The 14,217-nt window shown below is 43.4% G+C and overlaps 1 protein-coding gene across 6 annotated transcripts in view; it reads right to left on the bottom strand.

The window, feature by feature from the left end:
• Window positions 1-667: 667 nt before the first annotated feature.
• rfx1a (regulatory factor X, 1a (influences HLA class II expression)) overlaps window positions 668-14,217 on the bottom strand; it is a 19,143-nt gene continuing 5,593 nt past the window's right edge. For 2 of the 6 annotated variants that reach the window (XM_005734544.2, XM_013911276.1), the window contains exons 3-19: window positions 11,871-11,980; window positions 11,687-11,782; window positions 11,177-11,452; window positions 10,863-10,960; window positions 10,308-10,746; window positions 9,416-9,597; window positions 7,577-7,696; window positions 7,184-7,317; window positions 5,673-5,791; window positions 5,218-5,324; window positions 4,930-5,081; window positions 4,305-4,402; window positions 3,819-3,968; window positions 3,227-3,435; window positions 1,905-2,058; window positions 1,766-1,811; window positions 668-1,675 (exon numbers count right to left, since the gene is read on the bottom strand). In XM_005734544.2, coding sequence (XP_005734601.1) covers window positions 1,515-1,675; window positions 1,766-1,811; window positions 1,905-2,058; window positions 3,227-3,435; window positions 3,819-3,968; window positions 4,305-4,402; window positions 4,930-5,081; window positions 5,218-5,324; window positions 5,673-5,791; window positions 7,184-7,317; window positions 7,577-7,696; window positions 9,416-9,597; window positions 10,308-10,746; window positions 10,863-10,960; window positions 11,177-11,452; window positions 11,687-11,782; window positions 11,871-11,980 — 2,651 coding nt within the window. In that variant the 3' untranslated portion in view covers window positions 668-1,514. The remainder of the gene's footprint in view (window positions 1,676-1,765; window positions 1,812-1,904; window positions 2,059-3,226; window positions 3,436-3,818; window positions 3,969-4,304; window positions 4,403-4,929; window positions 5,082-5,217; window positions 5,325-5,672; window positions 5,792-7,183; window positions 7,318-7,576; window positions 7,697-9,415; window positions 9,598-10,307; window positions 10,747-10,862; window positions 10,961-11,176; window positions 11,453-11,686; window positions 11,783-11,870; window positions 11,981-14,217) is intronic. The other 4 variants (XM_013911277.1, XM_005734545.1, XM_013911278.1 and 1 more) reach the window with 4 other exon arrangements.

Here is a 14,217-nt window from a genome sequence, read left to right as displayed (position 1 = left end):
AACAAACAAAAAAACTTTTAGACAATAAAGTCAACATGTGCAAAGAGGCAGGGCCTTACTTAGCCTGTGAGTGGAAAAGTCATCAGATATGAAAGAGGATCGATAACCGAACGTACAATCACAAATCAATAATGCACACGAGGGTCGCTTACAATGTGTGACAACACAGCACCGTACACTGCACAAGAGGTTCACTTAGTGACAACGAAATTCAAAATAGTGGATAAATATACAGTAGAATATAAGTATATCACCGTTCTTACTCAGGCACAGTTCTTAAAAAAACATAAGAAAGAAAGAAAAATCAGCGAGGATCAAAGCAAACCGGTTTGGCACCCAGAAACACACAAATGTGGGGGAAAAAAACAGAAACAGAATGAAATAAGGCAAAAACATAACGAGTCGAGGGCAAATGAGGGCACAGAGGAACTTAATGGGTGGATAGGATTGAAGCACTTAAACATAAACTATGGTACACGTACGGCACTTCTCTCTCTCTTAAAACAAGAACCAGATGTTCTTGTTTTAAAAAAAAAAGGAAAAAAAGAGAATTTTTTTCTTGCAGCAACTAACAGGAGTTCCTACTTCACAGCTGGAGCTTCATCTTTACAAGTGTTTGTGGCAGCTGAGGTAGGCACTCCGAGAACACGAGAGCTTCTCTTTTTTCTTTTTTGTCTTTTAACAGGTGAATCACACAGGAAATCTGCACACGCCATCAAAAAAAAAAAAATCAAACCATGAATGCTCTAGAAAATATCTACACAACAGTCACCACTCGGCATGAGTCACGCAAACAGACGCGCACGACCGGGTAAAAACGCGTGTTCACTCGGCCTCTACAAATAACAGCAGAGCGGTGTGACCACAGTGCTCGTACAAGCTGACACACACAAAAAAGTCGCCTGCTGTCTTTAAAAAAAAAAAGAAAAAGCAACAACAACAAAAAACCCTACGCTCCCACAAAGCGGTAAATGAAGTAGTGACTAAATTCAAACACCGCTTACGGTCCGCTCCGCACACAAACACACACACACCCCGCAGTACCTTTTAAAGACCACTTTGATACGGCAGTGACAGCGGTGGGAGGGCGAGCATTCGTTTTACAGCAATGAGAGGGAAAAACAGCGAGGCTGCGGCGCGATGAGGAGATAAACGAAAAGAAGTGCCTGGCTTTAGTTTGTTTTGTTTTTACAGATTCATACAACTGAAGGTCCTCTCTGCATCAAGAGACCCCGGGTTTCTGAAGCCACGTCCTGTTACAAAACGCCACTGACTGTGGGAGTAATCAATGGTGGCGACAGGTGGTTGTGCCATCCGGGCAGCAGCAGTTACTGACTTGAGTGTGTTTTGATTGTGTGTGCCTGAGGACTGCACGCAAACAGAACCATATGCAGCGAGAGTGCACGCGGGCGCACCTCAACAAGCTCTATATACAGGTGTCAGGGGGTATAAATTACTGTTCTTTGTACATCGGCGTGTGTGTCTGTGAGATCAGCACGTCATTTACACTGCGGCTAGTTGTCAGCTGACCCGGTGGCGAAGAGAACTCTCTGGTCAGTTCTGGCCAGCTTGGCAGGCGGCTCCAGAGACTCCTCTCCGAGCACGGCCCCGTCTGAGGGAAGGGACAGCTCCTGACCTTCTTCATCACTCTCCTCCTCCTCTTCTTCTTCCTCTTCTACAACAGACAGCATAACAGAGATGGTTACCAGCAAAGCTTAGAGCACAGGTGTCAGTTAAGACGAGCTACAGCAGAATCAGTGCAGACCTTTATCCGGATCCAGCTGGTTCAGACCTCGGCCTAAGCTGGCAAACTAATGTCAAGAGGGGATTTGGTTAGTGGTGTAAATGTGGCTTACACTATTATATGAATGTATTTGCATTTCTGGATCCGTGTATGTTGATACCTCTCCCATAACAGCAATGGGGGTCTCTCCTTTAGCCTGGGCCACTCTGTGCTCGATAAGGTAGTACATGTACTCGTCGTATAGCAGACGAATCAGGTGAAAGGATCCGAAGCTGGCGGCACTCCGCAGGGTGAGGTCTCTGATTACCATGGAACTGAGGAACAGAAATGGGAAACAAGCCACTCTTCACACATGTACCACTTCTCTAACTTACAAACAGAAACTGCTTTTTTCCTCTATCTCATTGCTTTACTGGGACAAGGTTGACACCACGAACCACGAGTCGAGTCGGTGACTTATTTACTCAATTTGAGTATTTGATAAGTTCCTTCAATAAAGCTGTGTGATGTGGGGTGGTTTGGATTTTAAATTTCAGCTCTGCTATTTATTCCAGACAGGTCTGAGAGCGATTCAGAGCCTTCGGATTTCCATCCAGTCTCCAAAGGAGGCAAATGAATGGCAACTGACTTGTAATGACCTGCTTGACTAAGACCCTGCTTATGGGATGAGCTTGGTTTTATATATATTTATATAAATAAATAAATTAAATTCCCCACTCGCCCTTTATCCTTCTTTATCTTTATCCTTCAAGCTCATGTCTCTACCAGAGGCCTAGGAGCTTGAGGGTCCTGTGCACACACACACACATACACACACACACATATATATATATGCATATCCTTGCTTTTTTTTTTTTATCACTATGGCATATGTGCATAGGAAGGTATATGGATGCATACTTACGATTACAGCATAGAGGTGGATGAGGATTATTGTTACTGTTACTTTTAGCATTTATTTAGGAATATGGTTATAATGAGTAGTACACTCATCCTTTTATCTCTACTATCCTAGTGATTGTTTTCTAGTTTGTGTTGTTATTGTAAGTATTCTATGTCCTTGTCTTGGTTATCACTTTTTAAACTGCTCTCTTGTTTTGTTAATTTAAAAAAATCCAGTCATTTAAGATTTGGACAGTTCTGATGATTATCTTGTGATTATTACAGTTAGCAATGACTTAACAAAGTACAGACTAGGTTTGTTTTAACTTCAGGACTAAAGCCTGCAGCTCAAACTGAATACAACATCACAAAAAATAATGCAAACTGACAAAGGCCATTTTAGCCCTGTATACTTCAGCTCTAAATTACTGGCTATTGTGCACTCGTACACTCCTCCTTCATCATTTTTACCAGACATTTAGCTCAAAAGAGGAGAATAAAGATCCAACCAAATCAAATCTATCAACACAAATAAAAATGGACTCGGGAAAGGTCAGGAGAGGCAGAACTTGGAATTCATTCTTTCTGACTGCTCCCCACCTGTAAAAGGACCACTTGAGCAGAAAGAGCTTGGCAGCTTTAGGGAAAGCAGGGCTCTGTTGGTAGGGCTTTAGGACCTGGGAGACCACACCGTCGAGCCACGCGGCCCACTGCTCCAGTGAGTTCTGCTGCTGGAGGGTCAGCTTGAAGTCCTGCTCGAGCCGCTGGACCACACGGTCTTCGCACCGGCACACCCATGAAGCCTGCTCCTACAAAAGCACAAACAGGGAGAAAAAGGCAAAGTGTCATTATAGGGCAGTCACATCTGCACCAGTAAAAGAGGCTGGATGACCTTATATTTATAAATAGCAGCAGATGATGGAGCTTAAACCACGCACTAGCACTAAGTTTACTGTTCAGTATCTGAACATATAATCAGGCGGAAGAAGCAGTTTCTTAGAAAAACCAAGTGAGCTTCCTGAACAGTAAAATAAAAAAGAGACACTATGACGGAAGTTGGATAAACAAATAACACATGAAACCTCAGTGTAACCACAAGCTACAGAGTCAGCTGCAAAACCAAAGCGGCATTCAACCACTGACAATGTCATCAGCGCGATTTAATGAGAATGCTGCTAGACACTGAACCGACCTGGACGTTGGCAAAGTCGACGCGGTTGAGGTCGGACAGCATCTGATTGATCTGAGCCGTGTTCTGGAGGACAGCACGGGCTGCCTGGGCCAGGTGGTTCAGACTGGTGTAGCGGCGCAGGGTCTGAGCAAAAGCATTGGCTGATGTGACCTGAGAGAGGAGGAAGACGACGGGTCAGAAAAAGATGCATATCAATATTTTCACAAATATCCGTATATAACAGATGTTTTCTGTGATAGCTGCTCACATCTGCTGTCATTTATTTACTTTGATGGAACCTCTTTTTTCCCTTCTTCACAAAAGCTGCACCGCAGAGCTTTTATATAAATTCAACTCTAGCTCCTGCTCACAAAAATCTAATAATGTCTGAGCTTAGAGTCCCACACAATAAGACGATGTTTTTGTCATGCCTGAAAAGACTGTTTGCTCCATGGCTCAGAAAACAAGCGGTTCCATCAGCGCCAAGCTAATAATGGAGGGCTTTACCTTGATGCGGACCATTTCCTCAGGGATGTTCATCATGGCATTGGTCAGCCAGCTCTCCAGGCTCTTGGCAAAGTTGCGAATGGCTTGAGTTAAGGCACCTGTGGGCAGAAATGGGTCTGTCACTGCTAGAGTGGGAAAACGATTATCTAATGTCTAGACAATTAGCCAAGGTTCTGCTGGTCAAAGATTTTTCAATTTTTATTTATTTTCTTTTTGGCATTACAGCTGAATAACCAGACTTGTATCCACTTTATGTGGATGTGGAACATTTTTTTCTCTGGCAGCATTGTGATGGGAAAGAAAATGACGAATATTCAAAAGGGAACTGTTCAAGGTCTTAAAAGTTAAACTCTGACTAAAACTATAACCGAAACCAGAAGAAATAAGTGTAGCTGCCAGTAAGGGCAGCGCAATGGGTACACGTGATGGAAAACAGTGTATTCTTTCACTACACATCCAAAAGGCTGTCAGGAGGATCTTTGCTCCCTAGTTGGCTCATTTCAACAACTTTAAATTGGCACTGAGTTTTAGGAATAGCTCTTTATTTGTATAAACACACTCTGTAGGCACGGATAAGCATGCTTACATGGTTCACTACATAATCAGTCTTCCTATAGAGCCTTACTGGGGATGGGTCTGAGGACATCAGGGATGAGGATTTCCACCAGGCCCTGGTAGAGGCTGTTGTCACAGTCGCGGCTCCAGCGCAGCACTGGCTCATATTTGCACAGCAACACCAGGCAGGACTTAGGGAGACGCTTCTCTGACTCATCGTGACTGCCGAGGCGCACACACACGCACACACAGTTTGTATGGAAATAGTAATGCTACGGCAACAGACAAATGTTTTTACTATCTTAGGACACAATCTGGATCTTGAATGAACGCCTGCCTGTGGAGTACAATCACTCACACGGCCAACGTGGCATCTCCGGCCTGACTTTGGCTGAACCTCCAGAAGGTCTTCCACAGAGTCTCCACTAGGGTAAACTGCAGGTTAACCATCACATCGAGAATAGCCTGAAAGAACAGAAAGAAAATAATCCATACATCGAAGAATCGAAGACTGAGGACAAATAGATTATTGGGGTGGGGGTAGTGGGGCAACTGAATGAACAAAGGAGAGGAAAACAACATTCTGCATTTCTGGATTTTGCTTTCAACGTGGTCTTCCTAACCTTAAAACTCATCTTCACCACTACATCTATAAGAACTTGACATTTTGATCAAATTACAGTCGGTTTTTCCCACTAAAAGGTTATAATTGGTGTAATTTCATTTAGAGTAGTCCTCCAGTGATTCACAGAAAGGAACTACACACAAAGGAAAAACTTCAGTAAATAGTCAGTGGGTTCCAATTTCGGTTACCTCACAATGTTCTCTGTACAGCAGCTGAAAGCTCTTTATGTGCTCCAGCTCAATGCCCTCTGGCAGAGACTTCCCCTGGAGATCGATCTCTGGGAACTCTGGGAGAGCTCTGGATGCATCTGGACACAGGACAAAGGAGCAGTGGATACTAAGAGAGAAATCCCATTAACTGCACAGAGTAATCAACATTTATGTGAATGCCACTAAATGTGCTTAGATGGACATGCCTGTTGTGGTTTAGCTCATAGTAGGAGGGATGTGGCATTTAAATGTTGGTAATGAGATTGTCTTTTTACATTATGTTCAGATTAAAAACATATAATCCGTCCATCCATTTCCATCTGCTTATCCAATTCAAGACCCTGAATTGGATAAGTAGGTAGGTCTCGAACAAACCTGGACATATTGCCAGTATGTCACAGGGCAAACACACAAAGACACAACCATTTAAACTCACATTCACACCTATGGCTAATTTAGAATCACCAGTTAACCCAGCCCCTCTAACTGCATGTGTTTGGACTGTGGGAGGAAGCCAGAGAGAACCCATGCAAACACGGGGAGAACATTCAGACTCCACAAAGAAAGGCCACAACCAAATATGCTAGATTCAAACCCAGGACCTTTTTGCTGTGAGGCAACAGTGCTAACTACCATCCTGCCTTACACATATAGAAATAGCCATCCATCCATTCTCTTCTGCTTATCCAATTCAGGGTTGAAAGGGGGCCGGGGGGGGGGGGGCTATTCCAGCTGTCTTAGGGCAAGAGGTGGAGTACACCCTGGACAGGTTGCTCGTGTGTTGCAGGGCTAACACATAGGCATAGACATAGACAACCATTTGCACTCACGTTCACACCTATGGGCAATTTAGACAAACACGGGGACAACCTGCAAACTCCACACAGGAAGATCCTGTCCTGGTGATGAAATTGAACCTCCTTGCTGTGAGGCTCTGAGTGTTAACCACTGCACCGCCAGCACAGCAGCATATAGAAATGTTAAACATATATCAGGTGTAAAAATCCCATCATGCTATCAAACAAAGGAACTACGCAATTCAAGTAAACACAGCAGCATAAGTATAGGCCTGTGTGCTATATGCTTACATAAATAGGAAACCATGCCTTATATACTTGTAATAAACTGTTACAGCAGATTCTGTTACTGGATTTGACAGTCCGTTAACAGGGCATGGAGGTCCTTGCTGCTAATAAAAATGAAGGCTTCCCAAAAAGCCTAAAACCTAAAGATGAGGAGACACACTTTGTCAGGCCAAATTAACAATTTACTTCACAGGGAAAAGCAAGTTCAAAGACTGGTGCTGTGTCAGGCACAGCCCATGCACTCTAAGCAACCACATAATGTAATGCAAGGTCCTCACAACAAGCCCTGAGAGCTTACAAGAATATTTTGCTTGCTCACTCTTGTGACTCAACCAAATTAACATTTAAAAAAAAAAAAAAAAGCAGCACTCACTAACAAGTGTGTTCATTGTTTACTAAGCTCACCAAGGAACTGTTGGTACTGCTGAACCTGGGTGCTGATATCCACGTGGCCCGATCCCTGCTGCTGTTGCTGCTGCTGACCTGCTCCTGCTGCCGTTCCATTGGTCATTCCTTCCACCTTATGAACAGGCTTCAACCTGATAGGTAGGGAGCGAAAAAGCACATCAGGCATTCATGTCTAGACAAAGGTGATAAATAATGAAGTGAAATGAAATTGTAATTCAGTCTTATAATAAGAGCAGCAAATGCCCAGAGCCGCGAGAAGAATGGAAGACATGGTGTGAGAGATGGAGAAAAAACAGGAGCCGGTGGCAAAAACCGTATGAGGTAGAAAAAAGGTCAACTGTGTAATGATAGAGAAGATGCGCTTGAATGTGTAGACATTTCTGTGGATACCTCTGTTTCTGTGAGAACGGCTGTTGCCTCATAGCCAGGTGTTGTTGGTCTTCCATCAGCCGGAGAAGAGAAGAGCCCGCTTTGATTCTCAGCCCATAATAGTGGTATTTAGAATTACCCCTAACAGGAAGACAAATGTGGTTTGACTTTTATTTTTAAAAGAGCCTAACTCTATAGAGAGCATAGTGTTTATGCTGTCTGTTTAAATGTATGTTAACTCCATACAAGCCACATGTATAGTCTTACTATACACTGAATTAGAATTTCATAAAACACAAAGTATTTGCACCCATAGCACTAAATACTTTTAAAAAGTCATTTCACTAGCTCACTCACTCTCCCACACACATGCTGTCTGTCTTCATCACTACCCACATGTCTTCCTACACAAGGCAAACATTTCCCAATGCTCCAGAGAGCTTTATAGATGTTCCTAGAAAAATTTAAACAAAACAACACAAAAAAAACTGCATTTCTGCTGGAAACTAATTTAAGGTACACCAATCAAGCATAACATATGACCACCTGCCTAATATTGTGTTGGTCCCCCTTTTTCTGCTGAAACAGCCCTGATATGTCGAGGCTTGGGCTCCACTAGAGCCCTGAGGGTGTGCTGTGGTATTTGGCACCAAGAGGTTAGCAACAGATCCTTTAAGTCCTGTAAGTTGCGAGGTGCGGCCTCCATGCATCGCACTTGTTTAACTAGCACAATCCAAATTCTTGGGAATTGGGAGGCCAAGTCAACACCTCAAAATTGTTGCTGTGCTCCTCAAACCTCAAACCAACCAGAGCACGTTATTCTGCTGAAAGAGTCCACAGCCATCAGGGAGTACTGTTTCCATGAGAGGGTGTACTGTGGCTATGCAGCCCCACACACAACGAGCTGTGTTGCACAGTGCATTCTGACACCTTTCCATCAGAACCAGGATTAAGCTACAGGAACGGTACCGTGGCTGCATCGAACCACAAGGATCAGCCTCGGCCGCCCATGATACTCTCATCATAATAGTGGTTCACTATTGTTCCTTCCTTGGACCACTTTTGATAGATGCTTACCATTGGAGACTGATAACAACCCAGCTCCAACCCAGTTTTCTAGCCATTACAGTTTGGCCCTTTCAAACTCAGAGAAATGCTTTTGCTTCTTGCTTTTAGCACATCAACTTTGAAGACAAAATGTTCACTTGCTTCCTGATATATCCCACCCACTAACAGGTGCCACGGTGAAGAGACAATCAGTGATTTCACTTTACCTGTCAGTAGTCAAATCTTATGCCTGATTGGTGTGTGCATGCATAGCATTACGCACGTCAGTTACATGGAGACTACTGGTGTCTGGTGAAATGAACGGAGGACTACTGGGTTTGTGCTCCTGACATGCATCACTGCAGCAGAAAAGGCCACAGTGGAATGTGTGATGTGTTTGTCTGATCTCTCCTCTGTGGTCTTCCTCTTCTCCTCCTGCCTGGCAGCTCCATCTTCAACATCTTTTGTTCAATATATTCACTATCCGTCCTCTGCAGATGTTCAGACCATCTTAGCCTTGACTTTCTAACTTTCAAAACCACTCAACTTAAGTTGTCCCTCTTGGTCACTATCAATGAAAATCCTAGCAACTCTGCCTCCTGTCTTTTTGTCAGCATCACCATCTCAAAGCCATAAATCATAGAAGTTCCCTCTACCAACTTGTAAACATTTTCCTTCACAAACCTTTAACATTTGTCTCCACCCACTCGACCCTGTCTGTCCTGTCTTCTTCACCTCTCTCTTTACTAATGGATATAAATGGGTTGCATATATATTTTTTACCCTATGAGTTTGGGTGACTACACAGCTTACCGAGTGCCCAGACGCCGTGTGCGTAGCCCCATGAACACAGATCGTATGAGTTTCCCGAATGACGCAGCATTAACAGGTTCTAGCTTCTGCTCCTGGCAGTGCAGCAAGTAATGGCAGTAAAGGGTGGAACGGGGCAGACTCACTCCTTCAGCTGTCTCATAGTTGTCCAGCAACCACTGTACCTGACACACAGGCAATGGAACAAAGAAAATAGCTGGTGCAGTTAGCAAAGCCAGTATATACAGATATACAGAAAAACATAAATGCACAACTATTACCACACATATCACACCTTTGAACAGATACATGTACATGACATGCACACAAACGCACACACACACACACACACACACACACACACACACACATAACTTTCTCTAGTATTTGTATTATACAAACGCAAATCCATTCGTATTTACAGTCCGTCTGTCATTCAGGAATGAAAACACAAATACATCTGTTTGCGTGCCGTGGCATACAACTTTGGTATGCAATGAATCAATGACCTGGAGTACTGATGGGATGCCGGCCAGACATGTTTTGGTTATGGCCATTGTATGGGGGTTCAATATGATGAATTTGGGATGAACAGTATAGTGTCAAGGCATTTCAGGCAAATTAAAAATGCCCCTCATTACATGCACTGCAATGGTATGAAAATGATGAGGTCATGGTTTTGTTTTCTTTGAGGAAATCACAGTTAAAGCAAAATAAATAAATAAATAAAATTTCAGCTAACATTTTTTGCTCCTAATCTCCAAATTGTTCACTTGTGTTTTCCACTTTGACAAAACTCAAACTATGACGTCATCAGTGTGCGCCACCAAAAGGGGGGGTTGTGTGGATGAGAACAGAACGAGAAGAAATTCCTGCGCTTGGCGCCTCTGCATACCTTCTTGTCTGCCGACGGCACGCTACTCTCCTCGCCCTCTGTAATACTCACAGTGGCCGGAGAGGCGCGGGCAGTGTGTGAGTAGTTCTGACTGTTGCCAGCTGCCGACCCGCTGCTGCTGCTGCTGCCGCCGCTGCCCAGCATGTAACCCCCCTGGATCACATAACTGCCTGCCGCGCCGCCGTTGGTCCCTGCCCCTTCTCCGGCCCCGTTGGTCGTGCCGCCTGCCGTCACCACTGTGGCCCCTCCCCCCGCCGCGGTGGTAGGCTGGGCCACGAACATCGAGACGCCCGCTGTGGTGCCGGCTGTCACGGACACAGTCAGAGGTGTGCCGGGCGTGGAGGCCTGGGTGCCGGAAGTCGGCTGACCTTCGTAATATGGAGCGGCGGTGGTCTGGGTGTACAAAGGGGTGTCGGTGTAAGGGAAGGTGCCAGAGCGACTGGATGAGAGACATGCAAAGATGGGTTACAAAACCAAGCAGCCGAAGAAAGAAGTAAGACAAAGAAAACAATAACTCTGTGTGGACAAGTGTTAGAAAATGAGGTTCATTCTAACATGGTGCTGGTGGTGTAGTTGTTGTCTTCTCCTTCAACATACTGCACTTGATTGGTGTACACATGTTGCACTGGCACTGATGTGAGCTGCTGCTGGACCTAAGGAGTGAGCGCGAACACACACAGACACACACACACACCAAAATCCAATAAATCCTCAGCCATCTTGTTGAACCACATCAACTCTTTCATCCTTTAGAAACTTAATATCTTTCATGTCCGGCCTTGTTTTTGCACTACAAACATTTCTTATACTGACAGCTTCTCTGTCCACTCATCTTTGTAGCAGCAGATTCCCTCGTGTCCCTGACCTACTTGGAAAGCGGCGGTTGCTGTGTGCAGAGGTGGCTGATTGGGACCTGAGCTGAGGATGGCAGGGTAGCCTATCTCTCTCTCAGCATGCACAGAGAGCATGCACAGTGACTGCCAATACTCATCCAAGGGGAGGTAGACGGGTTTGCAGCAGTAGCCGTTTACGCAGTCTGCTGACATCCAGGCAAGGCAGACTGACTCCTCTGCCTCATGACGCAGCTGCCAATCTTCTAGTTTCCTATCCCTGACTAAACCGGTCACCTCCGTGCTAAGGGGAAGCTGAAAAGTTGCAGATTTGACCACAGAAACGATGAGCTGACTAATACTGAGCCAAAACACAAGGAAGTTGCAAAGTTTTGTACGCATCACAAGTCACATTGATCACACATTTAGTGAAGTGAAGCTGTGATGACTAGCTCGCATTTACACACTGGTTAGTGAAAGCATAAGTTATTTTCAGACATCACGTATATGCCATCACCACTGACAAACTCCACTGGGAGTTTGGCTTACCTCCTGGGTGATGTGGACAGGCTGTAGACTGGTGACGCTGAGCTGTGTGCCTGGCTCAGTTTTGGCAATCTGGGAGGTGGCCTGCACCACTGACCTCTATTGAGATGAAGAGAAGATTCAAGAGCAAAGAAAACAACATAACATAACATAGACGGACATAACCATGTATGTGTGCAAATTTTACCTGCTGAGCTGTCTGCACCTGCTGAACAACTTGTGTGGGGACTCCAGTCTGCACCACAGCTGGAGGTGGACTGGAGTCTGACACACTGTCATTTGAGTGAAGGGAACCCTCTGAAAGATAAAGAGGGTATCTTAGTACCTGCACAAATTAGTGATATTATTTCTACTTCATTAAGCTGATCATACACTGCCTCTCATCTCTTGCTACAGCTGATTAATAATAAAGTGGTAACACTAATGGTGTAATAAAGCAGATAAAATCATGTCTTTAAACACATAAAAGTATGCACAAATCAAAAATCTCCCCACCTAAAAAAACATTTGCACTTAATTATTTGTCAACTTTTTGCTTGAAAAACCTTTATGAAAACTAATGATAGTAATAAAAAATAAAAAAACATCTTTTAAAGACACAATTAAAATTGACCACAGAGGATAAGCCTGTGACTGTAACACAGTTTTACTTCATTCGCCACACACCCTTATACCAAACTGGGATTATCCGGTATGTGAGCCGAGCGTTTTTGTCTTTACAAATACTTGACTGTACAAGTCGAATTCAATAAGTCGGGCAAAATCAGGTATTTCTGCTGCAGCTAATTACTAGTTTACTTACCTTCCACTCCTAGAACCTGTGCATTAAACTCCACGCCTCACCCTTTTTGATTTTGTCCCTATAAATCAAATCTGCTTTGTCAAATAAAATGATGAGTCTGAAAAAGATAAATTCTCATCATCCATTGTGAAACACCTCTGACTGGTTAACTTCAGGCCTTGCGCCAACAGATCTTTATTTGTGATGTGTTATATGACTGTGGGGTGGCAGATAGAGACATATTTACACAGTCTGAAGCAAGGAACTTCTAGGACACTTGTGTTATGATATAATAGCTCTTGTCTAGACTGTCGACATTTAACTTTAGTAATCACACTGTTAAATGGATACAGTCTTATCTATCAGATAGAAAACAATGCGTGCAAATAAAGAATAGCAAGTCACCCTATCTTTACTGTACGCAAGGTGTCCCCCAGGGTTCAATTCTAGGCCCCTGTTATTTTCACTTTATGTAAATGACTTGCCTAATGTGTGCAAAAATATGGACACATCCGATACGTATGCGGATGATACGGTAATTTTTACGCAAGCCAAAACTGCTGATGATGCAGCCCATCAGCTTTCACTGGCATTACATGATTTACAAAAATGGCTGAATGACTCATGCTTGTGCCTTAATTTTAAAAAGGCCGTATCAATGTTTTTTAGTAAACCTAAAACAACCGTGGCTGCAGTAAAAGTTTGCTTGGGTGCACAAGAATTAATTAATGTTGAGGAATTTAAGTATTTGGGAGTGCTACTAGACTAAATTATCCTTTAAAAAACACATTGAAAAAGTAGTGAAAACTGTAAATGTTAATATACAGAACTTTAGACATATCTGCACATCATTAACAGACACAGCAGCGATTACATTCCTGCACTCAATGATACTGGTTCATATTGAATATTGTATTACAAGTTGGTCCTATACGAGCTCTGCTGCTATTGGGACAATTGAAGTATGCTACAAAAGAGCATTGAAAATATTAGATAAAAAACCTTTTTCATGTCACCATTGTCAAATTTTAGAAAAATACAAGTTTTTAAATTTTACTAATTTCAAATTATTTAAATCTGCCTGTCTAATATACAAAGTTATACATGGTCTGGCGCCTCCACCAATGAGTGATTTTATTAAACAAAAGTCTACCAGTGTTGCCGGGTCTCAACTGACTCGAGCCACTGTTAGAGGTGATTGTGAACTAGCATTCAGGCGGACCACCTTTTCACAGAATGCTTTGTCATATCAGGGAGTGAGCTTCTGGAATAGTCTTCCACTGTCAGTGAGGGAAAGTACAAGTCTCCCCATCTTTAAGAGCCACTTAAAAGGGCGGCTGAGGGACACACAGACATGTGATCATGTTTAATAATCATGTTTTATATTGGACGGGAAAAAGAGTTAGTGTATTACAAAAAGGGAAACAACTGTTAGTGCAATGGGTGAACGCAATATCACGATGGTCAGGGAATGTACAATACTGGGTTTTGTGCAATATAATTGATGTGTTTCCGTTATTGTTATTGTTGTTATTGTTGTTGTTATCTATACTGTCCTCTGTGTCCACTCTCCTTGTCATTGTTTGTGCTACAGGGAGTGCAGAATTATTAGGCAAATGAGTATTTTGTCCACATCATCCTCTTCATGCATGTTGTCCTACTCCAAGCTGTATAGGCTCGAAAGCCTACTACCAATTAAGCATATTAGGTGATGTGCATCTCTGTAATGAGAAGGGGTGTGGTCTAATGACAT

The sequence above is a fragment of the Pundamilia nyererei genome, unplaced genomic scaffold, assembly GCF_000239375.1.
Source record: "Pundamilia nyererei isolate P.nyererei 1_Seehausen unplaced genomic scaffold, PunNye1.0 scaffold00059, whole genome shotgun sequence".
NCBI classification, from domain to species: Eukaryota; Metazoa; Chordata; class Actinopteri; order Cichliformes; family Cichlidae; genus Pundamilia; species Pundamilia nyererei.
This window is presented reverse-complemented; position numbering and strand designations above follow the sequence as displayed.